The sequence below is a fragment of the Toxotes jaculatrix genome, chromosome 21 (genome assembly GCF_017976425.1).
Source record: "Toxotes jaculatrix isolate fToxJac2 chromosome 21, fToxJac2.pri, whole genome shotgun sequence".
Lineage (NCBI taxonomy): Eukaryota > Metazoa > Chordata > Actinopteri > Toxotidae > Toxotes > Toxotes jaculatrix.
Genome location: NC_054414.1, coordinates 8,202,942 through 8,227,943, shown reverse-complemented (window position 1 = coordinate 8,227,943; position 25,002 = coordinate 8,202,942). Strand labels below are relative to the sequence as shown.

The 25,002-nt window shown below is 42.8% G+C and overlaps 5 protein-coding genes across 15 annotated transcripts; 2 read left to right on the top strand and 3 right to left on the bottom strand.

Moving 5' to 3' along the window:
- Positions 1 to 54: 54 nt before the first annotated feature.
- arsg (arylsulfatase G) lies at positions 55 to 9,438 on the bottom strand. The gene is made up of 12 exons (XM_041029574.1): positions 9,311 to 9,438; positions 9,189 to 9,194; positions 7,223 to 7,462; positions 6,829 to 7,064; positions 5,514 to 5,628; positions 4,685 to 4,831; positions 2,707 to 2,921; positions 2,520 to 2,600; positions 1,580 to 1,688; positions 1,205 to 1,325; positions 1,003 to 1,093; positions 55 to 596 (listed from the first exon to the last, which is right to left on the bottom strand). The coding sequence occupies exons 3-12, from the start codon at positions 7,447 to 7,449 to the stop codon at positions 253 to 255; spliced, it is 1,686 nt and encodes a 561-aa protein (XP_040885508.1). The 5' UTR covers positions 7,450 to 7,462; positions 9,189 to 9,194; positions 9,311 to 9,438; the 3' UTR covers positions 55 to 252.
- Positions 7,916 to 12,646, top strand: LOC121175746 (monocarboxylate transporter 7-like). Of its 2 annotated transcripts, none has more exons than XM_041029572.1 (6): positions 7,916 to 8,092; positions 9,319 to 9,558; positions 9,705 to 9,848; positions 9,987 to 10,115; positions 10,431 to 11,408; positions 11,668 to 12,646. In XM_041029572.1, the coding sequence occupies exons 2-6, from the start codon at positions 9,321 to 9,323 to the stop codon at positions 11,970 to 11,972; spliced, it is 1,794 nt and encodes a 597-aa protein (XP_040885506.1). In that variant the 5' UTR covers positions 7,916 to 8,092; positions 9,319 to 9,320; the 3' UTR covers positions 11,973 to 12,646. The 2 variants fall into 2 exon arrangements, with proteins under 2 accessions (XP_040885506.1, XP_040885507.1); XM_041029573.1 differs by lacking the exon at positions 7,916 to 8,092 and adding an exon at positions 9,047 to 9,184.
- On the bottom strand, positions 12,510 to 16,167 carry LOC121175750 (archaemetzincin-2). 6 transcript variants are annotated; one of them, XM_041029580.1, is made up of 8 exons: positions 16,015 to 16,037; positions 15,583 to 15,605; positions 15,203 to 15,491; positions 14,551 to 14,724; positions 14,274 to 14,402; positions 13,724 to 13,905; positions 13,440 to 13,616; positions 12,510 to 13,181 (listed from the first exon to the last, which is right to left on the bottom strand). In XM_041029580.1, the coding sequence occupies exons 3-8, from the start codon at positions 15,489 to 15,491 to the stop codon at positions 13,029 to 13,031; spliced, it is 1,104 nt and encodes a 367-aa protein (XP_040885514.1). In that variant the 5' UTR covers positions 15,583 to 15,605; positions 16,015 to 16,037; the 3' UTR covers positions 12,510 to 13,028. The 6 variants fall into 6 exon arrangements, with proteins under 6 accessions (XP_040885514.1, XP_040885512.1, XP_040885513.1 ...); XM_041029578.1 differs by lacking the exon at positions 16,015 to 16,037 and adding an exon at positions 15,799 to 16,004; XM_041029579.1 differs by lacking the exon at positions 15,583 to 15,605 and having other exon boundaries at positions 16,015 to 16,167.
- On the top strand, positions 16,080 to 19,024 carry si:dkey-21c1.1 (protein FAM104A-like). The gene is made up of 3 exons (XM_041029582.1): positions 16,080 to 16,803; positions 17,255 to 17,360; positions 17,696 to 19,024. Exons 1-3 carry the CDS (start codon positions 16,787 to 16,789, stop codon positions 17,951 to 17,953), a joined length of 381 nt encoding a protein of 126 aa, XP_040885516.1. The 5' UTR covers positions 16,080 to 16,786; the 3' UTR covers positions 17,954 to 19,024.
- Positions 19,025 to 19,101: 77 nt separating this feature from the next.
- On the bottom strand, positions 19,102 to 24,998 carry tepsin (TEPSIN adaptor related protein complex 4 accessory protein). 5 transcript variants are annotated; one of them, XM_041029593.1, is made up of 13 exons: positions 24,897 to 24,998; positions 24,380 to 24,452; positions 24,092 to 24,183; positions 23,883 to 23,976; positions 23,710 to 23,777; positions 22,663 to 22,744; positions 22,211 to 22,282; positions 21,929 to 22,120; positions 21,579 to 21,765; positions 21,183 to 21,296; positions 20,990 to 21,068; positions 20,762 to 20,896; positions 19,102 to 20,667 (listed from the first exon to the last, which is right to left on the bottom strand). In XM_041029593.1, exons 1-13 carry the CDS (start codon positions 24,933 to 24,935, stop codon positions 19,999 to 20,001), a joined length of 1,896 nt encoding a protein of 631 aa, XP_040885527.1. In that variant the 5' UTR covers positions 24,936 to 24,998; the 3' UTR covers positions 19,102 to 19,998. The 5 variants fall into 5 exon arrangements, with proteins under 5 accessions (XP_040885527.1, XP_040885529.1, XP_040885528.1 ...); XM_041029595.1 differs by having other exon boundaries at positions 21,579 to 21,762; XM_041029594.1 differs by having other exon boundaries at positions 21,929 to 22,117.
- Positions 24,999 to 25,002: the final 4 nt, after the last annotated feature.

The window sequence follows — 25,002 nt, the reverse complement described above, 5'->3', positions numbered from 1 at the left end:
AGCGTGACACTCATGGTTTGATAGATCTTATTTTCTTCAAATTATTGATGTCATAGAAAACTACTTCTCCCTGACCTCTTCTCTACCACTTGACTAATGTCTGGCCAAAGTTCGGCCTCCTGCTTCTCTTTGCTCTCGCTGCTTATTTGCTCGTCTCCTGCTGCATCTGGACATTGAACCTCCCAAAAACACATTCTACAAACAAACAGCTGAGCACATCCAAAGGAGATGTTTGTCTCCACATGTGTTTGCTTACATCAGCGTGCTTCTCTTTTGCCCTTTAGTGTGAGCGTTTCTGTTTGCGAGTTCCCATCCTCGGCCCAGCGGGTGGCAGCGGCAAACAGCCTGCCTCGGGTTGCAGCAGGGCGCTGCCGATTCGTCTGTGCTGTAGTCTGCTGTGGACACGGACTTGTCGGTGGCAATGTCCCATAACAGCTCCTCCCTCCTGCGGGCGATCCTCTCTGCTACCGCCTGGTATTCAGGTGTCCCAACCTGCAGGGGTGTTTCCTCAGCCATGTCACGCTCCAGGTCAAATATCAATGGCATGTCATGAAGCTGCTGCTTTCCTGTTGCTCCCCCACATGACTCAGCTGCACCTGCAAGGGAACAGGGATATGTGTGTGTGCATTACCTTTTAGCCTCTCACATTTTAAAGCTTTCATTTTGGGATCAGCTGTAATATGAACTCTTGCTTCACTATCAGAATGCAGCTGCTATCATCCAGCCTGTAGAACCATGCTTAAAGAACATGTCTGCACAGAAAAACAGACAAGCTAGCAGACTGGTACCACCATGCTGACAGAATGTCCCCCGCATATCATCCACCATGCTGGCAAGGCATCATAACCAGCAGCGCCACACATCCGTTAATAAACACGTCATCACTGTTAGTTTTGTCTCTTCTAATTACAGTGCTAACATTACATCTGCTGTATGTCGGGCTGTAATGTAGTGGGACTGGCTTAGGACCGTGGACACCTATGACCTGCATGTGACCAGTACCTGTGATGTAGAACGCTTTGTATTTCCCTGTTCGAGCTGTCTGCAAGTCACCAAACTTCCCCGCAGCACCACTGTTAGGGTGGAAAAGAAACTAGAAAAAAAAGAAGAGAAGAACTAATGTCTGCAACACAACACTAATGCACCCCCACCCCCCCCCCACACACACACTGACAACACAAGGACAACCACAAGTAGTTAGTACCTCATGACCAGTCTGTTCACCATGCAGGAGGACATTTGTGGCATCAATGCCATCATAATGTCGGTCTGAGGGTGGTGTTACCCTTGCCAGAGACAGAAGAGTTGGGAAGATGTCCATACCACTGAAAGAGGACATGGAGAGGAGAAGAGAGGGCTTTTGCATAATGTGTTCAGTTTTACTTTGGTTTGGTTTGGTACTCTTCAGTTTTTGCTCTGTGAAGTTACTGCTATTTAGGACAAACTTTTTTTGTTGTCTCCAAAAGCATCTTCATTGCTTCATGAACTAATAGCATGCCTCTGTAAGCAAGGTAAGGTGGGCCCATAACATCCAGTTAGTAGTTAGTTGAATCTCTGCATATTGGTACAATGGGAGTACCTGAGCAAGGCGGAGTTGGTGGTGTTTGCAGGGATCCTCCCAGGCCAATAGGCCACTGTTGGCACCCTGTGACCTCCTTCCCAGGTGGTCCGCTTAGCTGAGCCTCCACCTTACACAGAAGTAAAAGGTCAATTTAGGAATATGAGGATTCACAGCAACATGATGTGCGGTATCTCCAGCCACTACTAAAGTTGCTTGCTGCCTGACTCGTTAACTTGTTCACCCTCATGAGCTCACTCCCATGGCTGCTGCTTGACACTTCAGCACTTGGTAATTCTCCAGGTGTACCACCTCTGAGCTTTTTGGCACATGGTGCTGTGGTAGTGATGCTTGTCATGCCATCTATGTACGGTCTTATAGGAGATAAACAAGCACTGCCATCCCCAAGGTCTCTCTATAATAATAACCTCTATTGTCACTGTAAAAACTAACAATGACAGAGTTCATCCTGCCATGATGTCTTCAACTGCTAACACACTGTAGTAAACTCAGCAACAGTGAAACATATCTGGGTGCTCTGAAAATATGCCCTCATTAGCCCTTTGACTATGTCTGGTAGGTTGAAATACTCTAATGCTTCCAACACTTCTAATGCTAAGAATACCACATGCATGTCTCCTTCACCTCTTAGCGAACCAAATCTCATGACAGATCATGCCTGTATGCTCCAAGCATCCAGAAAGACCTGTAATTCCAGCTTTCTGCATTGAACTTTCCTTTCTAGGTCACTTGACAACATCTGTGCCACAATAATGAAAAGGTAGAAAAGCCTAAACCGTCCTACATCAACAGAATCTTTTCTCCTGTGGAACAAAGATCCCTCTTGCCCTTTGCGAAGACCCAGGAATAAGCTGCTTCCTCCATGCTACCCTAACAAACCTCCACAAAAACCACAGCATATATGGAAGTTTTTATACATAATCAATTTTTTTTTTTTTACCTCTGCTGGTCTGCCACTTTCCCATGAAAGGTCCTACACTGCCTGCATACTGGCACTTCTGTTCCCAAGGACCGTTGTCACCTAAACACAAAGAACACACGTAAGACTGTTGTGATTAAGGATTTTCTAGGAAAACAATTACACTGGTAGTGCCACAGAAAAGACATCATTTGTCCAGTGGACTCGCCGGTGAACCAGATGAGAGTATTGTTTTTGTCTGTGTCATCAGAAGCCCTCTTGACTGCCTCCACCAGGCTGTCCATCTCTCGCAGGCTGGCACTATACACTGTGCTGTCGGTATGGTGACGAGCGGTGGTAAAGGCATCTGCAGGGAGCGGAGGGGCCAGGGGAACATGCATGTGAGCCAACGCTATGTAGAGCAGATAGGGCTGTCCTCGCTCCCTGAAAAGATAATTAAAATTAAAGTGACACGATGTCAGATAGTTTATACTGACAAGTGCTCCTTAGAATCAATATTTGCTCACAAGCAGGTCTGGACAAGGTCTTGATTCAGAAAGTACCCACTCACACACTGGTTTCCAAACATACGCCCACCATTATCTCCATAGTGCATTTTTCTTTTAGACATTTGGATTTGTCACAACGACATAAAGCAGAACATTAATCATAAAAGTCCTGTACATTTGTCCTGGGGATAAACACCTTAATGGAAAGCAGCAGCCAGTATCAGTATTATTAATTACTGCTGTGCTTTCCCTGTTTTCATGACATATTCCCACGTCTGCCATGACAAAGGCCGATGAAGCTGCAGTTCACTCAAAGCTGGCAGTCTTACAACGCAGCTTCTACCTCATGATTATCACATGTCCACTCACAGTAAAGCTTAGAAAAATACTCAAGAATATTTTTTGGATGGATTTGTAAGTGTGTTGGAAACAATTCTATGTGGAAATCACAGGGTATGAATGTTCACATTGGAGCAGATTCTCTTCTTTAAAGTGTATGTTCATTTTTCTTTGTAGGAATATGGACTTCATTGGATTAAAGCCTGCATACTGTTGGGTCTTGACACACACACATGACTAATAACCGCTGCACTGGTTCACATGACCCCGTGCTATAGCATGAAGGCGTGTTGCCTTTCACACACAGCTGCAAACAGCAGGCCTCGCTGCCCTCCTCTAGCCCCTCCAACACACGCGCGCGCGCACACACACACACACTTTCTGCACTGTACTACTACCAATCAAATTTAAAAAGCTCCTATGTTCTGTCTGGCTATTGTACTGGACTGCATTATACTGTGTCGGCAGGTTATCCTGTTATTAATACACACTCAGGAACACAGAATCCAGATAAGCTGATCTAGAGTTAGGTTAGATAGGTCCTTTTCCCAGCTCTCATGCTTTATTGGATCCAGCTGACATTACCTTATCATTTTTGTATGAAAATCCCATGAAAAGACTGACACCACCCTGTGTAGCCAAAGCCTGATATACAGTAGCTTATGTCTATGTGCCATAACACTTCAAAGGTTTCCAAAAAACCTTAAACACAATTAAAAACACATGTTAGTGGGCATGCAATGTTATCATTGGGACTTGGACTTGATCCTTTCTCAGCCTGTGCCCAAACCAATGCATTTGAGAGGCAATCAACTACAGCTGGGTACACATGTTAGCACCTGCTGCTGATTTACCTCCATATGTTCCCCTAAATGAACCACAGTGTGAGTATGTCCACAGGTAATATTCTTCTCACATGATGAGACTTTGCCCAGAACAGCTGCACACTGGCAAAAACTAGCAGAATCTAAATACAGTCAAACTGTGGGTAATCTGACTGAGAATATAGGTCTGCTACTGCATAGAAACAGTAAGAAACCAGAATATCTTCATCATTATGGTGTACAAGGTAATGGAGTGTGAGACATGGCCATGTGTGGGGGATATTGACCTTGAATAAAATTAAAAATAAAATTGTTTTGCTCCTGCCACGATCAGAGGCCTGTACCACGAATCAGGATTTAGTTTTTGCGAGGTAACCTCAGGTTTAACACTGAGATAGGATACGACGATGCTTCACTTCTTACTTGGTTACATTGCCATGGTAACTTATGCTGCACAGCTAAGTTCATAAAACAGAAAAACAGCCTAGTGTGAATTTCTTGTTATACTCTGTGTATCTTTGCAACTGGATTGTACCTTGCATTGTGTATAATCCTGGTTGCAGTAGATTTGTATTGTTCTGTTAGAGTCCACAGGTCAAGCGGCTGCTCCACAATACTGCTGTTTTCAATCAGAGGAAGGCCCACTTTGGAATAACAGCCTTCGTGTACACTCCTATTCAACCTAGAACATGAGAACAACAGAACATTGTAGCCCAGCAAGTAGTATGTGTTTGTGTGCACGTGTTTGTGTTTGTGTAATTAAGACTGTCAAGTGATTAAAAGGTTTGAAATTACTTAGGGAGATGTAGAAATTTAAAGTACGCAGTTGATGCTTAGTTGACATATTGGGTGGTAGGTTTGGTAAGATGAAAGCCGGTTATCGTGAAAAAAACCTAAGTGGAACAATTTGCAACACAAATATCTTTCAGTTAAAGGTAAGTGGAGGAGGCATACTAGAGAATTTGAATGTCAAATTCTAAACTACATTCAACTGCATCCATTTACAGTATTTTGCACCATTACCTATATTTCTAGCAAATACATACAAATACACAAACTTTCCAAATGTCTACAGTTTCTGTGGTGCTTTGTGGGGTGGCTGTGGGTCATGAGGTACAGTGGGTTATCCGCTAATCAGAAGGTTGGTGGTTCAACCCTCAGCTCCTCCTTGGCCAAGATAATGAGCCCCATGTTGCCCTGATGCACCCATCAGTGCTTTGAGTGGTTGAAATTACTAGAAAAGTGCTATATAAACTTGTACACATAGAAACAAATGTGCATTCAAATGTCTGACAGAACAATATTTGCCAGCAGAACAGATTCTATTATGGTGTGAGAGTGTTATGTAGAGAACAGAGCCACACCTGAACACTTGAGGTCTAGATATGTGACAGGGGAGGCACTGGGGCAGGTTATATCCTGGTTGGTCGGTACAGCCCATGTCATTACTGTAAGGAATACCTAAGTAGTAATCAAAACCTGCCCAGGAGACAATGACAGGAGTCAGTGACAGTAAAACAATATCTCACTCTAACTGGTCAGTCATAAGGTAGATATGCCATGGTAGTGTGTTGCATGTGCCAAATGCTAGCTTGTCAACCATTCAGGCATTCTGTAAGTGCAGCTGAGGCTCAGTTTGAAAGGACAGAGCTCGACCTCAACATCATACACTGGAGCTGTGCCTTTAACAAAAAACAGCATCTGAGAAAATGAATTTCACTCAGAAGGCATAACGTGCACGTCATGAGCTACACGCAACGACCCCACTACGATCCCAGCATTCTTTGCACAAGCGCCTCTACTCAGGTCACTACTTCAGTGACCCTGCTATGATGACCATGCCATTAAGTGCTGGTGGGAGGGTTGGTGTTACGTCAGCTGAAGGTGAAGAGTCAGGTGCAAGTGTGTCATCTCACAAGACACAGCTGCAGGGAGTTGATTGTTGACCCTGTTTAGTCTGTTCCCTGCAGTGAGGCCGATGGACTCTCTCACACACTCGATACGCCTGGAAAAGTCTGGAAAGACTGACCGACGCCATAGTCCAGAACTGGAAAGATGTCGTGCAATAGGCAATTAAGTGTGTACATGTGTCTGTTTGCTCCCATGTACAAATTTATATATTTAAAACCCTTCAACTGATAATTAAATGCTTGTACATTTCACTGTATTTGTATCTCAGAAATTGTTCTAGTACTGATTTTTGTTTTTATCAGTAGTCTATGTGGATATAACCCATACACACACTATTCTTCTTTTCACTTTATTTTTCTATGAATGATCTTGTTTCAGCTTGCCACTGCAGAGGCCAGGTTCCTCGCCTGATTTACTGTGGTTTCAGATAACTTTATCTTACCTTTATGCTTACAAAAGGTTGTTTGTTTGTACTGTAGGTTTACCAAAGGACACCAAAGAGGCAACAGAACCAGCAGATCAGCATTGAATTGATTTTTTTAAAATATATTTTTCCATTCCTGCACAGGAAAAGAAATGTTCATACCAATCTTTAACTTTATGCTTTCTTTTGAAAAGATGAATTTTTTTTTCTTTCCATGTGCAATGTTTTAACAAAGATGGCCCAAAATTCACAAACCTTTTTGAGAAATTCCTGCCTAAGCTGAGGCTGTAATGTTCAGGTGGGGCCTGACAGATTTGACGAGTAAATGTCAAGCTCCCACTTACCTCTGTTAGTTGGCTGATATGGTCCGTTGTGGCCCAGGTGCCATTTCCCAATCATGGCCGTGTAATACCCCGCCTTCTGTAGTAGCTGGGGCAATGTAACTTCAGAGGCAGGCAGTCCTGCCACAGAGCCCACTGCAAAGTTATGAGTAACCCCATTTCTGAGGCCATAGCGTCCTGTCAGGATGGCAGCACGGGATGGGGAGCAGGTTGAGGCTGGGGAATGGAAGTCTGTTAATCTGTAAAAAAAAAACAATATTTTTACAGAGAAATGACACTCGACCTTGTTGACATGAGGGTATCACATGTAAAATGTCCTGTTTTTCAAACTCATTCTGTCATGATCTGGCCCTTGAATGATTCTTTTGATTGATTGATAAATGAATAAATTCTCTACTTTATTCCTTGCTCGGCCATCAGGTTGAGGTAAGGTGTGTTGTTTGCCTTCTCTTCAGGCCGGTTGACATCCAAGTCACCCCAGCCTATATCATCTGCCAGTATGATGATGAAATTGGGCCTCTGGCTGGAATTATCAACGCTGGCTCCATGTTGGGACACTGCGTGGAGCAGCAGCCCATACAGCAGCATCCCAGTCAGAAGAAACTGGGCGAAAGCCTCTGGCATTTTGGGTCAAAACCTGGTAAACATAGTTAGAATACAGCATACAAACCTGCTGTGAATGTGAGTGCACACTGTGCCATGCATACAGGATACAATGCAAAAGTCAGCAATTACAAAAAGATATATAAACCTGAGAAATGTAGGTTTGACCACGAGTAAGGGACACCTGGTTGATTTGTAATACAGACTGACATCTGAGACACATGTCAGTGTGACTTCTCAGCCAATTTACAGAATTTAAAGGCATTTAAAATATAATCTACTGAAGGAAGAGATCAACACACGCACACACACACACACATCCACTCCAGCCTGTGTGAGCCCCCACACACAACCCCCACAGTTAAGGGGGGTTGTGGGGAATCTGCAGGCGGCGGACGGGGGCAAAGAACTGGCTGTAACCAGATCTCTTGAACCCTTCTTCCCCCCCTTGTTGAGGAGGGGCGTATGCATGAATGCCAGACTGTGTCAGACAGAGTACGTCTGAACGTGTGCTTGCATGTGCACGTATGTTTGTGGACATGTGCACGTGAGAAGTATGTGTACGTAAAGTTTCGTCGTTCACTCACGCAGCGCGCGACACTCACTGGATTACACGAGCGATAAGAAGAAAGGACGATTCCCATCTGAAACTAGCTACACACAGGTGAGACACTACTGAAATACCAATCATTTCATTATAAAACGAGTATCTTTGCTTGCGTTGAACTACGGTTTTAGAGAAACATATATTCAAATATGTTCATATATATTCAACACATTTGGAATTAAATACATGGTTAAAACAGGCGACACAAAGTACTTACGAGGTGTTTGTGAGCAGTTATTAAAGTCACATTGTACGCCGACCACATGAGCCTCCGTCGGACCCCGGGCATTGCGTCAGCCACGTGAGGACGTACCACGCTCTACGAGTCAATTTTACCCCCTCCCCACCACCCACCCATCTTAATAAAAAAAAAAAAAAAAGAAAAAGACTTCAGATTATCCAGTTTGAAACCAATTAAGTATTTGAAAAATAAACATCCAGTATAAATTAAACATCCAGTGAAGGGAGCACGGAGCAGTCTGTGATTTACAACTAACAACAGCTGCTTACACTACAAACCAGGGCTTTCTAATTGCGTTTTCCCATTTCACAAAGGAAGTCTTATGATGGAATTTAACAATACTTTGATAATACGTGGATAAAAGGGAACTACTTTTAAACGTTTTTTTTTTTTTTTTAAATTATTGTTATATTATTTCTTTATTTCTGGATACACGAAAATAGAAAAAAAGGGGAAAAGAAACAGAATCACCTCAAAGAAAATGACTTTTCCTGTAGTTATATGGAAAATATGGAATCTTAATCCTTTGTGTTGGTGCAGCTTTTAGTTCTATTATGAACTTCTTGATCCTGTAATCCTGTATGTACCAAGTGACCCATTAAGGTGCTTTGATGTTTTGTAATCTAGTCATAATTCTTGTAAGGTTAAAAACTTGACAAAAGCCAGAGGGGCGGATAATACAAGTTTCTAAGTCTGGAGAATTATAGGGTGAAACAAAATACAGTGCAGATAATGAGACCAAACCTAGGTAGATCGAACCACCTGGGAAACTCTCCACAGAATTGATCGTGCATTCAGGTTTAGAAATAATAGTTAACTGATCCAAAACACTGTTGCACATGGGAAAGAGTCCAAAATAGGTCCATGGACAATGCAATTTTAAGTCACCTGGCTTCATGGTGTTAAAGGTACCTTTATCTGCACCAGGATTTAAGTGGAGAAGAGCGAGTCAGGACTTTTTTAGTTTAGTTAGTCAACTAGTCTAAGTATGCACATTTAATTATTTTTTGAATTGCTGACCACTACAGTTTGACATTTACAGTCATGGCACTGTGTGGAGCCAAAGGACTGCCTTTCTTGGGACCCAATGTGTACTCGGAGGCCCCTGATGGAGGCTGGGGATGGGTGGTGGCTGTGGCCTTCTTCTTGGTGGAGGTTTTCACTTATGGCACCATCAAGAGCTTTGGCATCTTCCTCCAAGATCTGATGGAGGAGTTTGGAGAGACCAACAGTCGAGTCTCCTGGATCGTCTCCATCTGCGTGTTTGTCATGACCTTCAATGGTGAGTACAACTGATAAATGGATACAACCCTGCAAAAAAAAAACAAAAACAAAGTAGAGACTGAAGAATGAAATGACAGTGAATCTGTGAGAATTACTTTAGCATTGTCTACAATAAGCAGCAGTTTGTTCATCATCTGTCCTCAGCTCCTTTCTCTTCTGTGATGACTAACCGCTTTGGGTTCCAACTTGTCGTCATGACTGGAGGATTGCTGATTTCTGTGGGTACCATTTCCACCAGCTTTACCAGCTCCATCAATCAAATGTACATCACCTATGGATTAATTGGAGGTATTGAATTGCTTTCTTGCTCTTTTGTCTCCCTCTTTGAACATCACATAATGCTATTATTTTTTTAAATTGTTCTTTCTTTTACAGCTTGTTTAGCCGAATTAGAGTTTAAAAACTTGCATCTTTTCCACTGTGCAGGTATGGGCTACTGTCTTGCCTTCCTGCCCACTGTGACCATCCTTTCCCAGTACTTCACTCGTCGACGCTCTCTGGTCACAGCCTTGGCTTCCACGGGAGAGTCCCTGTCCATATTTGCCCTGGCTCGAGGTGAGTGCAGGGGCTAACTGTGCACTTTGATGTGCATTCTTGAGGTGGAGGATGAGGAGTAGGGTACAGACTATCTTAAAGGATAAAACTGGTAATATTCTATATTTTTCCTCTTGTTAACAATTACCTATAAAAGACTAAAACAGAATATAGAACAATGCTAGCTTTATGCACAAAGGTCATGTCCATTGTTTCCTTTCACGCCCATTTCCATAGTAGCCTATATAAAAGTCAGCTCTCAAACATTTCTTACTGAATACCCTATGTGCAGTTTTACTGATGAACACTCACTCAACACCTCCTCTTGACTCTTAGCCTTTTATGCACTGAGGCTCCAGATTGGCTGGCGACATACCATGGCAGTGATAGGAGCTTTGCAAGGCACCATCATCATCTGTGGTGCTCTGCTTCGGCCTGTCGTTATCAAACCCAGAGCGTCCCACAAAGCAGAGACTGACAGATTGTCCTCAAAGGAACTGGAGGTCCCCAGCGCACAGCAGAATGCAGAGTGCACAAACTCAGAAGACTCTATGACAAACAAGATCTCACATTCACCAAATACTTCATACAGCCTGGACAATGAGCTAACCAGAGGCTCTGTGAGCACTGGAGACTCCGGTGTCCAGTCTTTAAAGGATACAGATAACAGCAGCCCGGAGGAGAAGTCTTTAATGTGCAAAGAAGAAAGGCCAGAGTCAGAACGGAAATTTGAAACTGAGGAGGAGAAAAAGGACAAGGACACAGACAAAGAAGGAATGAAGGATGAGGCAACTAAATCAGGTGATGACAAGCTACCTGCAAAGAGTACAAAATTGCTAGATTTCTCCATCCTCAGAGAGCACAGCTTCATATTCTATTCTCTGTTTGGGCTGTTTGCCACACTCGGCTTCTTCGCGCCTCAACTCTACATCATTGAGCTGAGTGTGAGTCGAGGCGTGGAGCGGGACCACGCCACTTACATGCTTTCCACCATGGCTGTGGCGGAAATCTTAGGCCGACTCTCCATCGGGTGGATCTTGACGCGTAAGCCGTTCAGGAAGAAAAAGCTGCTTGTTCTTCTGGCATGTGTAGTTACAATGACTTTGGATCTGGTGGGATTTACTCTGGTTACTGAGTTTTATGGCCTGGCTGTGTGCTGCACTTTGTATGGCTTCTTTCTGGGGACGGTGGCATGCACCCACATCCCCTTACTGGCTGAGGATGATGTGGTGGGCATTGATAGGATGTCCTCGGCTGCTGGTGTCTACGTGTTCATACATAGCTTTGCTGGGCTGGCTGGACCCCCACTTGGAGGTAAGATTCTTTTTTTTAATTACAGGTTTCCCAGAAATACTGTGGTTGTAATAATAATGCAACTTCTTGTCTTGGTTTCAAACTCTGAACCCTGAGTTTGTCATTCAGGCTTTATGTGAAAAAAATCAAATATCACTACATCATTGTTAGGATTATTTTCCCATTCTTACGTATTATCCTTCATGACTTGTAAACTGAACTTGATTTGTAAAATTGTGGGAATTCCCCTTTATTGTTTTTTTTTCTCATCTATCCACAGGTGTGCTGGTGGATGTGACTCAGAACTATGGAGCAGCCTTCTACTCTTGTGCAGTCGGCATGGGGCTGAGTGGTGTGTTCCTTGGTTTGGTGAAACCTGCTAAGAAGGGATTACTCTGTAAGAAGAGGAACTCAGAACACCCTGAAAGCATATATGAGAAAACAGGAGACTCCGAGGGACAGAGTGGAGAGCAAAAGCTGGACAAAACTGACAGTCCTCACGAATGCTCTGAAGCAGGCATCAGCTTGGACAACAACCAGGGGGAGGGCACTAAAGATGTCCAGGGGGTTATACGATTTGCTTGAGCTGATAACATAAGCTAAAGGGTAATAAAACGGTCAAGCCATACAGGGGTCAAAGGCTATCTAAATACAAGCGCTGCCAGAGAGCTGAAGGGACACAAATACAATGAAGACCAATATTAAGTGTTTAACATATGCCTCTGTAGATCTGGGTTCTGAGAACAATCTTGAGAACTTTTAGATCATAATGTGTATGTAGCAATCATGCCTTATACACCTAATGTACCAAATAGTGTTTTTACTTAATTTTAACAACACAGTTAAAATGAAAGTGAAGGACTATTAAATTAGCTTTAAGTCAGTAAGCGTTTGGACCTGTTCAGAATGGACCAGGAGTGATGCAGTGTGTTAATAGAGGTGCCTTAGTCTTAGATATTCCAGAAAGAGGATGCACCAATTTAACACTGATAAACTAATTACCTGCTGGTGATCAACACCATAACGATAGCCAGAAAAACTGTGAAGCAAATGTAGCTGCAAGAACTATACATTGCACAGATTCTGTAACACCTGTTATAGAAAACGTACAAAGCTCAGGAGTAAGTGATTAAAAGTTTTATTTTTAATCAAACTGTGTTACCAAGCTGATGATGCACTGTTATGAGACATGAGATGTCAGACTCAAGTTATTTTTGTAATGAAAATGTGTTCAATCACAATAAAGAAGCAGAGTGATTAGAACCTTGAAATTATGCATAATGGTTTCTTTTTGTAAACTTTTACCTTAATCCTTAATTTACCTTTTGAAAACCTATTAAACTGAACCCATTTTTTTATTTGGTCAGGAAGCACGTGTCCAAATTGTGCGTCCAAACTGATCACATAACTTTTTTTTAACAAACTGTATATTACTATGGGTAGCCAGTAAATGTCAGCCAAAATATAAGGAGTGAGCTCTGTGGTTGTTCTGAAATTGAGCGTAACAGTCAAAAACAACATCAAGATTCTGTTTTGTATCCAACATAAGCAGAAAAAAAATGTTGTATGGTTCTACACGAAGCATTTAGACCTACGTGCATTTTGACGTCCCGTTCTTCTCTCCAGATCCACAGGAAAATGCTATAGGTCATTTTTTTCCAGTATATCCAGGCACCTGCGGAGCCACAGTTTGGATGCATGAAAGGCTTCAGTGGGTTTGGGAAAGCAGAGTGCAGACTGACAGGCAGAGGCATCCTCTGGTCTCTGATCATCCTCCATCCAGTGCAGTAAGGCCTAATAAACACAGATAAACTTTCATTCACAAGAATCTGTAAAACTGGTAAACCCGGATCAAAATGAAGGGGCGGAGAAATTTCTTTAACTTGTTCAAATTCTTAAAGGCTTGTTTTCATTATGAGACCTGAGCAAAACTGAATCGTAAGTTAAAATGCACAGTATAAAAGACATAAATAGAAGCTACAGAATAAGGTATAATCATAATGGCTTTATTATATCACATTGTTTTCATTATTATTATTATTTTTTTTTTACCTTGTATCTTTCAGCTATTTTAAAGCTGACTGACACCTGTAGCTTCCGCAGGCAGATGGGACAGAAATCCAGAGGCCTTCGATCAGACTCCTCTAGATGGTTGGAGCCCTGCATGACACAGTTCAACCACTGGCAATGTCTTATTCCAAACATATGGCCAATCTCATGTGTCATTGTCTGGAAAGAAATAAACAAGCACAGAAGTGAAGTGTTTTAATCAGCAGTACTGGTAAAAGTAGAAGGTCTGATGACCTTTAGCAAGATCACTCAAAGGTTCATGATACCAAATGTTTGGTGAAGACCTTGCAGGATCGAAGCAGCAGAGTACTGCAGATGGGGGGAGTGTAATATCCGTCAAACACAGAGTAGTCCCCCTGCTTTAGCTGAAGACGTTTCTTCAGCCTCCCTGCATAATTCCTGCTGTAGAAGTTGTCATCATACCTGGCAAAGCTGAAAACACCCATTCCTATGCATAGTAAAGAAACCATAATGAGGATACAGGCTCCAAAAATCTCTCCTGGACTGTATGTATTTTGCTTTAGCACCATCTAGTGGTAGAACAGCCACATTACATTATTTGAGACCATACTGATGATCATGAATGTACTGTTTGTGTTACTCACCTTCAAAATATCCCTCAACTATCAAGCCATGTTTACTTATTCTCTCTTCCCTCTGTGTCTGTCCTGTTCATATCAGTTTTTATAAATGGCAGATTCGCACTATGCTGAGATGCAGTGGCGGATTATCTTTAAATGTTGTGTAGCAGCTTCTACCATCATTAATAATCACAGAGAAAGTTACATTTGTTGAGGTTTTGTGGTAAAATCTCACCCATACTGAGAGAAGCCTGTCCAAAGACGAAGTTCCAGGAGTCTTTGGGGTACAAGTCAATCATTGTGATTCCAACAATACAAAAAGCATCTTTTGGTTTCCTGTTGGCCAGAAATTGTAGCAGGCTGCCTAAATTTCAAGAGAAAACCATAAAGACAAATATCATGGACAGTCCAGTTTGGCTTTACTGTATTTTTACCCTCAACACTCTCACATTTCTACATGAAACATGGATGAAATTCCCCAAAAGAAAGAGGTAACAAATTGTCTGATTTACCAGTGTGGATCTGAAGATTGTGTGAGTTACTGTTAACTCGGAAAGAGCACCTTGTTTCATCCACACTAACTGCCGGCAGCAGCTTGACAGAAAGCCCATGGAAGAAGGCCTGGCAGTACTGTCTGAGCCACTCCACATACTGGTCTGTCTGGACCCCTGCCTCCCCAAAGGAACCTACAACACAGGATAGAATTAAGACCAAGCCGCCATGTGACGGCTGCACATAGAGTCCAAACAAAAACCCTGTATAACAGGGGTGTCCAAACTGTTCCACAAAGGGCCGGTGTGGCTGCAGGTTTTTGTTCCAACCAATGAAGAGCACACAGTGTGACCAATCAACTGTCTGAAGACTGAGATCAGTTGATTAAAAGAGTCAAGTCTGGTGTGCTGCTGCTTGGTTGGAACAAAAACCTGCAGCCACACTGGCCCTTTGTGGAACAGTTTGGACACCCCTGCTGTATAACATACTGTACATGCCTCATCCATCTGTGTAACTCACAATATCACTCACAATATCAAAACTGGCACTGAGAAACAGTAAATATACTCTTGCTTACATGCCTTTTTCTATCTTCAGTGCTAATGGCCATTTATTGAGGCCAATAATGTGAAAACCCTAGGCGCTAGCTGTATTAGACACAAACATACTCACCTATGGTTTGAATATAAATAGTGCTGTGGCCAGCATTGGGGGTCTTCCTGTAAGGGTCTCTGTAGAAGCTCTTAAAGTCTTGAGGCTCCTCAGGGTGAGCAGGGATCCAGTCCGAGTCAGAGTGCACTGTGATGGGTTGGAAAAGGGAACCCAGCTGCCCTGGGTGGAATCCTTCCTCCAGAAGACACCTTTCTTCTTTTGTGTACTTACTGTAAAGTTTAGCCAAGTCTTTCTGATTAGAGACCAAAGCTGCTTGCAGTGTCTCTGCAGAGTGCTGGATCACCTTCATCTGCAGTGGAGATATACCTCATTAACACAGAAGAAGTCAAGGTGAAATTTACAACATGGCTTTGCTATCTTTTGTTCCTTGGACCACCTACCTTCTAGAAAATGCTGCAAAAGTCTGCAATTATAAATGTCAATAAATTATAAAGAAAAAGTGAAATTTTACCCAAACGTAGGTCTAATTAATGACTTACAACTGATACATAAAGCATTAGAAAATAACTTCTGAAATATTAATACAGATATGAACCCAGAGGATCATACACGTGTACAGAGAGTGTGTTTTTTAGATATGAATGGTAAAAATCTACCTGGACAGACACTGGACATGCATTTGACATTTAGCTTAAAGCTACATGAAATTACTTATGAAAGTTCTGACATGTAGTCAGCGTACGACACGTTGTACTTCCGTTCGTCAGTGGAAAAGACTGTCCTCGACGCTCTATCAAAATATCTCTTTAAATAAATTTGTCGTAAAAGAGATGTGGGAGAAAGGATAAAAAATAAGACAGTATCATAGTCACCGTGTTGTGTGACAACGGAAACCGCTTCCGGTTTGAATGTAAACAGATGGGTGGAGCTCTTCACTTCAGGCATCACTGAGGACCAGCAAATACAAGCTCCCTGCCATGACACACCTAACGACTCCGGGGCACCAGTAAACTTACTTCGGACGACTTTAAAAATTTGACGTACTCTTAACTTTTTTATTATTCAGTGCCTTGCCTCTTTCAGCTGTCAAGCACAGGCAACAGTTAACCACAATTCAGGGAGAGCTGACGGAATACGAAAGCGGAAGAACTTTAGGTTAGCGTAGTTCATTTGTAGTTAGCTAAAGTAGTTAGCTTGACAAGTCGCTGATATAACGTCGCACGGTAGCAGCTAGCAGGCTAGCCTGCTTGCTTTGCTGTCATGCCTGGAGTTCCTCGAGATTTCACTGCGTAAACGAGAATACCTAGCAGTTAGCTGGTTAGCTCTCAGACGTCCAGAAGCAGTTTTTACTACCGCCGAAGCGTAGTCAGGGCGGGCTGGACTCGGAACAGTTGACAGGGCTGAGCTAACCCACATCTGAGGTTTGTGCTTTAGCAAGCTGTAGGTAGTTCACACACACACATTCACGTCCTGGACTTCCTGATGAGATGAAAGGGAGCTTGCCATACTGAGTTTCTGCGAAATGTTCGTGGAGCTGTAACACAGCCAAAGCTTTAAAATAAGGCGTCTCGACCCCGGCCCATAAGGAGTGTCAACCTTTCTCTTTGCCAAAAAAAAAGAAACCCCCCCGTCAAGGCTGCAGAAATGCTGACGGACAACAGGTAAGGGGAATAATCATTTTCACACATGCTTACTTGTATAGGTCCATCATTCCACACAAAATTACATTTAATCAGTGTATCACTTAATTGTAATGCAACATTGAAAGGCAGATTGTATATTACTATAAAACAATATCCTAAACAGTCCAGTCTAACAATGCAATATCAATATATTCATATCCTGTACGTTGAATCTCCACATAGACTCTGATGAAGTTATGTTAATCAGTTTGTTCTCATAATTGCAGTGCCACATGTCTGATCATGTAACTGCCTGAGTGTGTGCTGCTATTTTTGGTTCCTCTTCATGTTTTCTCTTTTTGATAGTCTGCCTCTCTCTCCGCCTAGTCTCTCTCCCCCTCCTTGCATCGTTTCTGTCACACCGTCGCTTTCACTTTTATGTTCTACCATCCTCTGTGCTTAACTAAACCCCCATTTTTCTTTTGCACAGGAAGCGACATCGTAGCTGTGACAGTGAGGAAGACCAACAGCTGAGTCCACAGGCCAAGAGGTCAGGAGGGGGTCCCAGCCTGCTTGTGTCAGATTTGGATTCAGAGGTGAGACTGAATTCATCTTGTCGTTCATCTTTAGACTATCACACGGATGTAGATTTACCCAGATTTCATCTGACTGTGCGATCAAAGCCATCTTCTGGGAGAGGATAAATCTTTGTGTTAAGGTTATGTATTATCTTTCTTCAAGCTTATAATAAAGAGTCTATTGACATTTGTAGATAAAGCAAACAACCTGCCATCATGCATATGAATACTTGTCTCTGCAATCCATATGCAATGCGCCACTGTCAGGAAGAGCTCTGAATGTTTTATTTAAAGCTTCTGCACCCATCCATGAAGCTCCCCGTTCAGAACCCATCTCTGTTCTGTGTTTGCAGTCTTCCAGCAGCGACAGCAGTAATGGGATCAGTAGTCCAGAGAGAGCAATAGTGGTCACTACCAGGCCATGCATACACAGCCAGAACAACCGCATCACCCAGTACTCCCTCAGCCCAAAGCCTGAAGACTCTGCCAGCTCCTTGCAGCATGGTTTCCATGGCAACGGCAGCAGTGTCTCGTACGACTACATCAACAGAGTCCTGAGGGAGGCGCACTTCAGCAGTCTGCAGACCAGAGGGCGCCCAGGCTCAACATGACTGTGACCTCTGATCCCTCTCCTGACCTTTTGTCCCTGTCCCATCAGAGCAGACAGTACTGGCACGGTGGCACCTCCTTGAAAGCCTCAAGCGGCACACTCGGGTCAGGGGGAAGGGGGATGATGTGTGGGGAGGTTTACAGATTTTGGGCACAGAGGCTCATCCCCACCTCGCCATGTACCATTTGTCAAGACCATAAGCACATCCGCCTTTCCATGGCCCAGCCACTGTGGTTTTCTGTGCAGTATTGATGTGTATGTGTGTTTGTGTGTGTGTGCACGCACCCTGTGCACTTTATAAAGAGGTATCGTTCTCTTTACATGCGTGCGTTGATGTGTGGACATTTTCATTGGTGCTAATCACAAGAAAAGTGTGATGATGATCCAAAGTGCTTGCAAGACTAAATAAAGCTAAGCACTTTACTCAATAACTCCTCATTCTGTTTACTCTTGACAGGGGAAGTCAGTCGCACTTTTGTGTCTGTGAAGTGGGACTTGTTGTGATCCCATTCACATAGTAGGTTAATGGAGGCTAACAGACTCACGCCCAAGGAAAATTATTGAAGCAATCCAGTTAAAATTATTTTAAGCATTATCTGTTTCTTCTAACCAAAGTAATAATTTAAAAGTATTTTGGAGTTACTTTCACTATCAGAATGTCTCTGGAGCATTTAAGTGTGGCAGGTCAGTAGGTTCAAGGAAGTGGAACAGAGCTTCTTCGTGAGCCTCACCACCAAAATCCAACCTCAGATTAGACCCTGGCTAATTATAGAGCTGAGAGCAGGCATTGGAGTTTGTGGCTCTGGCAGCGGTATGCTCAGCACAGTGCTTCTAACAAAAACAAGCCCTCAAGAAAAGGCTGTGAAATAATTTAGAACCAGGTGTTTACTTCTTTAATATGTAACACATGACGTGTATGAGTGTGTCATAAGCCTGTCGGCCATACTTATTTATGGAAGGTTTATTATGACCAGTACACTGTGTTGCAAAATAGTAATAATGATGAGGTGTGATAGTGATTCATATTTTATGTAATGTTCCAAATCATTTGACATTGAAATAAAGTGTTACTGAAAGTGATGTCTGAAACATGTCACTGAGACCACATAGGGATCTGTTCGATTCAGCATAATGACTCATTTATGGCATTGTTAGCACTGTAACAAAAATACAGCATGTTTTATTCTTCAGCATGTGAAACAACGTGGCTTGCAATCACTGAAACGAAACACTGAAGCATCTATTGTATGTGCCAGTAGGTTGGATTACCATCTGGGCATGTAGTTTATACAACATTCCACTGTAAGTCAACACTACAGTACAGGATGTAACTGAAATAACAAAGGTGAGATAGTGAAGGTAGTCTGCTTTTTATTTGGTGTTCATGAAGTTGCAGATATTTTGCTTTATGCTGATTGTAGATGTTTCATCACACAGGTTAAAGACACAGACTATCTCAGTAATTAATTCCCCACATTAGTTCTTTTACTCATAGACATGCATTCTACAACCATTCTCATGGGTATGTTTGTTTCAATACAGGCTAGACAGAATAAATAATTTGTAAACTAACACTCATAACATGTACATTGACATTATAGCTTAGTACCAAAAAATATGGAAGACGACTCTTCTTTGTAGTTTTATGAGTTCATAAGAAAAGCAACTGTAGTGCAAATTACAAATCAAGGGATTCTCCCTCAGAGGTTCAGGGCGTGCTGCAGAGGCATAAGAGTTGTTACCTAAAGGAAATCCTGAGATAAAACAACCATCAGTTATAACCTGTAATTCAAGACACCACAATGCTTGAGAAATACTTTTGAGAAATTCAACCTCAGCCTCTAGGACTCTTGACCCAAGAGACAGCTTCCTCTGAGGCACCACACAGATACGAACTGACAACCCAAATGTAATGTGAATCTGCCATCTGTACAATATAACCTTACAGGTCTGATCTTTGTTTATAAAAGTAAATATACTTTCTAAAAGGACCTATATGATGACATCATTGGTTTAAGTGGAACAGTTCCAGCTGTAAGAAGTTGGTCAAAATTTGAGAAACGAGAAGGCCGATACTGGTTGGCTGCTGTCGGACGCAACTGAATTGCAAACTGAAGGAGCGTTCTCACTGGTTTTACTGGTGCCGGGGGGAGTCGACAAATGCACTGGATTGTCAGAGTTCTGCACAGCCGCATTCTCCTTTGAGCCATTGTCCATCGAGTCTGTCTTTGACTGGGATGTTTCACACAACGAACTCCCCTTGATCACCAGCTCCATCCCACTGAACAGAGACAGTCTGCTCAGACAGGGCAGCTCACTCTGGGGCTCTGAGGGTGGAGGGGAACTTCTGCTCCTGATAAGCTCTGGGTCTTCAACAGCCAGTGTAGCCTCAGCAGTCCTGACTGGCTCTGGCTGAACGGGAGAAAGTTTCACCTCATCGCCATCATTCATAGGCTCACCTGAAGAGTCCTTCTGGGCCAAGGCCGTACTCGAAGGGGAAGGTGGGTGATCTGGCAGGTGGATTACACCTATGGGCGAGCTGTCAGGCTGATTATGGTTGAGGTTTTTGTTGTCAGCAGGGTGGCTTGGTTGTAAAGGGTCTGAGTATGTAGATGAAGGAGGCTGAGTCATTGTTGCCTGGTGGCTACTGTTCGCTGTATCCTGCCTGAGAAAGTTCAAAGGTCCACCCATCAGAGCCTCAAACTGTCGCAAGATCTGTCCGGAGGAGAAAAGAAGAAAAAAAAAAACAAATTAGTATTACCTAGTTGTGTCCTATCAGTCTTCACCATGTGTTTTCTGTTTCTCTTACCTTGGTGGCTTTGTTGGCCACAGGTCCTGGGGGGCCCTCACTCAGCTGGTGAAGCCTTCTTTGTGTAGCTCCAAACATTTGTTCCAGAGAGAGGAGGTCAGAGGTCATGAGGCATGCGACAGCACACAGCGCTCGCTGCAGGATTGGAGGAAAATAAGATATGTACATTAGCACTGCACAATATTACGAGTAAAACCTGGGTTATGAGAGAAGCCTATTTAATGTTACCATCTTAACAGTGTTTGAGGGATCTTGAAGCTTGCTTGAGAGCAACTCCATCACAACCTCACAGTTAAGAGTGGAGCACCTGACATTTGGGGGGAAAAAAAAGACATGTCACTAATTTAAAAAGACATGAGACAAATACTACAGTACATAAATGGAAAAATCCTAGAATCTGTCTGATTTTAGATGCACTGACTCTTTGATGAAGTGCTGGCTCTCCTCTCTGGACAGGAAAACTCTGGAGCCTTCAATCAGCCTGCTGATGAGCGCCATCTCCTGGCCACAGTCGCCCAACTGCAAAGCTTCAACCCTGGAGATCAGACAGTGTATGACAGAGAAATGACAATAACAAATGTGGAAAATTTGAGAATATTTGTGTACAGAAAAAAAAATACTATATTAGTTGTTCAAGATAATAGTGGTAATAAAAAGGAAAAAGCTATTGGAGTCTGACATATGAAAACTGTTTGGGTGCCCAAAACTAAATCTACGTCCTATCACTACACTATGATTTAGCTGTGAAATGGATGTTAATTTAAAAAAAAAATTTTTTTTAAATTCTCAGCCTCAACAGCCTGACTTGGCCACTAACCGTTCTGATAGGTCCCCACTGCTCTCTCTACTGGCCCCTGACTGGCTTCCGGTCCCAGCAGACTTGCTGCCTGCAGAGACTCTGCTGCTGGCTGCGATGTCCTGAGAAGAGTTGTGGGAGGAGCTGTTCCCGCTGTCTGTCTCTTCCCAGCCGCCTCCTACCTGCCCCCGGCACCACTGGGTCACTGCTGAGGTGAAAACACATGATAGGCTGGGATGTCATGGTGAATACATATGGATTTAACCATGAAGTCTCGATGCTGCAATGGGAGCTAGACAGAGACATATGGTAAATATTTAAGAATGAAGTCTTATATTTATCATGTTTCAATCACACCAACAATGTCTGACCTTTTGGTCTCTGAGCAGGCAGGTTATAGGCACACGCTGGCACGGCCACCTCTATGGGTGCAGACGGTGCCACTACGGCCCTGTAGTGGTTGTCATGGAGACGGATGCCCTGGTGTTCAGTTGGTGGAAGGACAGCACTGGCTACTACCTCTGCAGCTTTCTGGATCTTATCCAATAGTGAGTCACTCCCTGCTAGGAGGCACAGGTACAGGTACATAAGCTTGATTTGATTTGTTTGAAGTGTGTGTGAGTGTGTGTGTTTATGGTAGGTGCATCGCTCACCTGTCCCCTGCTTCCCTGGACTGTATCCAAAGCCCTGCATTCCTGACCTGTGGGAAGTTGCTGAGCCCATACCTGAACAGAAAGACACAAAACACCTATTTTACCACAATACCACAGCTCACAAAATACAAAAACTGAATAATTTATGTAACTGATTAAAGATGGTTCTAACAATCATATATAAGCACTCATGTACTTCTTATATTCGTCCATTACATGGTAACTGAGGCCCCATCTGTTAGTGGCCAGATGATTTATAATATTACATATCACAACAGGAGTGGGTTTAAAAACAAACAAAAAAACTCATCATTACATCTACAGTCTCTTAAATATTACATTCCCTGGTACACCTGCACAGGTGTTCTCACTTCTTGTGCCTGTAAGAGGTGCAAATAACGATGAGTGCTGCATAGGGTCTTTATCAATAAGCTATCATTTTTATTGCTTACCCATTGTTGGGGGGGTTAGGTTGAGCGGAGAGATGCCGCTTTTGGTGGTAATTGTGTCTGTGAAAAGCAACCTGGCCACTTCCTGCAAGCAGAGAAAGTCAAACAGAGTGTTGCTTTTAAAAGTGGAATCATGGTCAATACAATTTGGCTTTTTTTTTTTTTTTTTCAAGAATTTACACAAAAATAACTCTTTAATGTCAAAGTGAAAACAGATTTCTACAACATTCTGTCAAATAATTAAAAACATTTAATGTAAAACACATGCTAGCATAAATATTCACCCTGTTTGGTGCCAATATTTAGCAGATGCACCTTTGGCTGCAGTCACAGCTCTGAGTCTGTGTGGATAGGTCTCATATCTCAATCAGGCTTCAAGCTTTTAACTCCTTCAGAGTAGTCCTAGATGTCTTGGTGGCCTCCCTCATGAGTCTCCTCCTTTCACAGTCACTCGGTTTGTGAGGACAGCTGGCTCTAGGCAGATTTACACATGTGCCATTTTCCTAACTGAACCCCAGGGGATGTTCAGTGACTTGGATTTTTTTTTCTATCCATCCCTTAACTTATACTTTTCTCAGAGTTGCTTGGAGTGTCCTTTTTTTCTTCATGGTGTAATTGTAGCCAGGAATACTAAGTAGCCAGTGTGACTTCCAGACACAGGTGTCTTTATACTACAATCACTTGACCCCCGTTCACTGCACCCAGGTGATCTCCATTTCACTAATTGTGAGACTACTAGCACCAGTTGGCTGGACCTCTGCTGAATTTGATTTGAAGTGGGTTAATGTTCATCCAGTCACTTATTTTACATGATACATTTTTAATTAACTGACATTACTTTGTAAAAATCTGTTTTCACTTTGACATTAAAGAGTTTTTTTTTTTGTAAATTCTTGTCAAAAATGCCAAATTATATTGATCATGATTCCATTACTAAAAGGAATTAAAGGGGAAAACATCCAAGGGGGTGAATACTTTATAAAGGATCCTGCAGTGCCTTTTTATATATATTATTAACATGATAATGATGAAATGTAACCTGTGTCTCACCTGTGCTGTGTTCCTCACTTTCTGATACAATGCTGTACCATGAATGGGATCAGGTGGGCCACTGTAAACTTGGAGAGTAAAAATACCCAGCAGCAAACACAGTGAATATACAGGTAGCAGAACAGCCACAGAGTGCTGAGAGTTATATGGAGCTAAAAGCACCAATATCTCACCTGATGCCTGCTGAATGAAGGTGGAGTTCCTTCTAAGTTCTGTGAGGAAATGGTTCGAACCATGGCCGCAGAGATGGACAAAGATCTTTAGCACCTGAAAGGCCAGAACCAGGAAAAACATTTAGAAATTAATGCAGGTTCGCAGATAATGGTGGTGGCTTTATTTTGAAGTGTTGTAGTGAAGAAACTTAACAATACACTAGTTTTACCTTGAGTTTGACGTGACAGGACTCAACTTGCAACCTCTCCAAAAGGTACTCCAACAAACACTGACCGCAACCTGAAGACTCATGGGAGATTTCTAGTGTGATGGTTAAGGATATTACCATGGTGTAGTCAGTATGTCTGATCTGGTCAATACTCTACAATCTTTTACAGGAAAAAGGGGGATGTTTCTGCATGTGTCATGTGAGCCACATATTTATACCACCTTCAGAGGTTACACAGGTCAGCAGGGACAGGGCTGCTGGCTGAACCACAAACCTGCCAAAGGATACTCCCAATCTCTTGGAAAAGGTAGCCAGGACAGGGCGTTTCATCATCTGCTGTAGCTTTCATCAGAGTGGGCACCTTAAAAAGTGGAGGAAGAGATGATGAACAAATGACGAGCAAAAGTCCAGATCACACAAACTCAAAGCCTAGTGCCACATTTTGCTTCCCATAACAATCCCATAGCTCACAAATCACCTGTCAGTTTGTTTGCTTAACGGTGAAACAGATTCTAACATGGAAACCACCTCGACATAACAGCAGGGTCTCGTTACCAGTTTAGTTTTCGCCAAAGCTTGAAAAATATTTGAAACTTTAACGAAACGTCCTGGCATGTCCAGTGAAACACAGCAAGCTATTGCCAAATTTGTTTCTTCATGTTGTTCGCTAGCAGGCTAACAGCAAGCTAAAGATGGCACAACTTATCAGATTCAAACACACACGTTAACGCTAGGTGGTACTCGACACACTGCGTTCAGCTGTTAATAGTCCTCCTAAATAGCACTGACCGTAAACAGCACTCACTTTCTGAAGAAAAGCTAATCGTTCCATGAATGTTGCCATGATTTAGCAGTCCTGGCTGCGGGTTACTCATCTTCCTCCTAGGGGCACAAGGGGAAGGCGGGGCTCG

Coding starts and splice junctions, on each gene's coding strand:
- arsg (XM_041029574.1), bottom strand. CDS start 7,449: ATGCCAGAGGCTTTCGCCCAGTTTCTTCTGACTGGGATGCTGCTGTAT. Junction 7,065..7,222: donor ATGGCCGAGCAAGGAATAAA/GTAGAGAATTTA, acceptor TTTTTTTTACAG/ATTAACAGACTTCCATTCCC. Junction 2,922..4,684: donor AGGATTATACACAATGCAAG/GTACAATCCAGT, acceptor TTATCTTTTCAG/GGAGCGAGGACAGCCCTATC.
- LOC121175746 (XM_041029572.1), top strand. CDS start 9,321: ATGGCACTGTGTGGAGCCAAAGGACTGCCTTTCTTGGGACCCAATGTG. Junction 9,849..9,986: donor CACCTATGGATTAATTGGAG/GTATTGAATTGC, acceptor TCCACTGTGCAG/GTATGGGCTACTGTCTTGCC. Junction 11,409..11,667: donor GGCTGGACCCCCACTTGGAG/GTAAGATTCTTT, acceptor ATCTATCCACAG/GTGTGCTGGTGGATGTGACT.
- LOC121175750 (XM_041029576.1), bottom strand. CDS start 15,828: ATGTCAAATGCATGTCCAGTGTCTGTCCAG. Junction 15,492..15,798: donor CATGTCCAGTGTCTGTCCAG/GTAGATTTTTAC, acceptor TCTCCACTGCAG/ATGAAGGTGATCCAGCACTC. Junction 14,403..14,550: donor CAATCTTCAGATCCACACTG/GTAAATCAGACA, acceptor CTTGAAATTTAG/GCAGCCTGCTACAATTTCTG.
- si:dkey-21c1.1 (XM_041029582.1), top strand. Junction 17,361..17,695: donor TGTCAGATTTGGATTCAGAG/GTGAGACTGAAT, acceptor CTGTGTTTGCAG/TCTTCCAGCAGCGACAGCAG.
- tepsin (XM_041029593.1), bottom strand. CDS start 24,935: ATGGCAACATTCATGGAACGATTAGCTTTTCTTCAGAAA. Junction 24,453..24,896: donor GATTAGCTTTTCTTCAGAAA/GTGAGTGCTGTT, acceptor CCACTTTTTAAG/GTGCCCACTCTGATGAAAGC. Junction 21,297..21,578: donor AGTGGGGACCTATCAGAACG/GTTAGTGGCCAA, acceptor TCTGATCTCCAG/GGTTGAAGCTTTGCAGTTGG.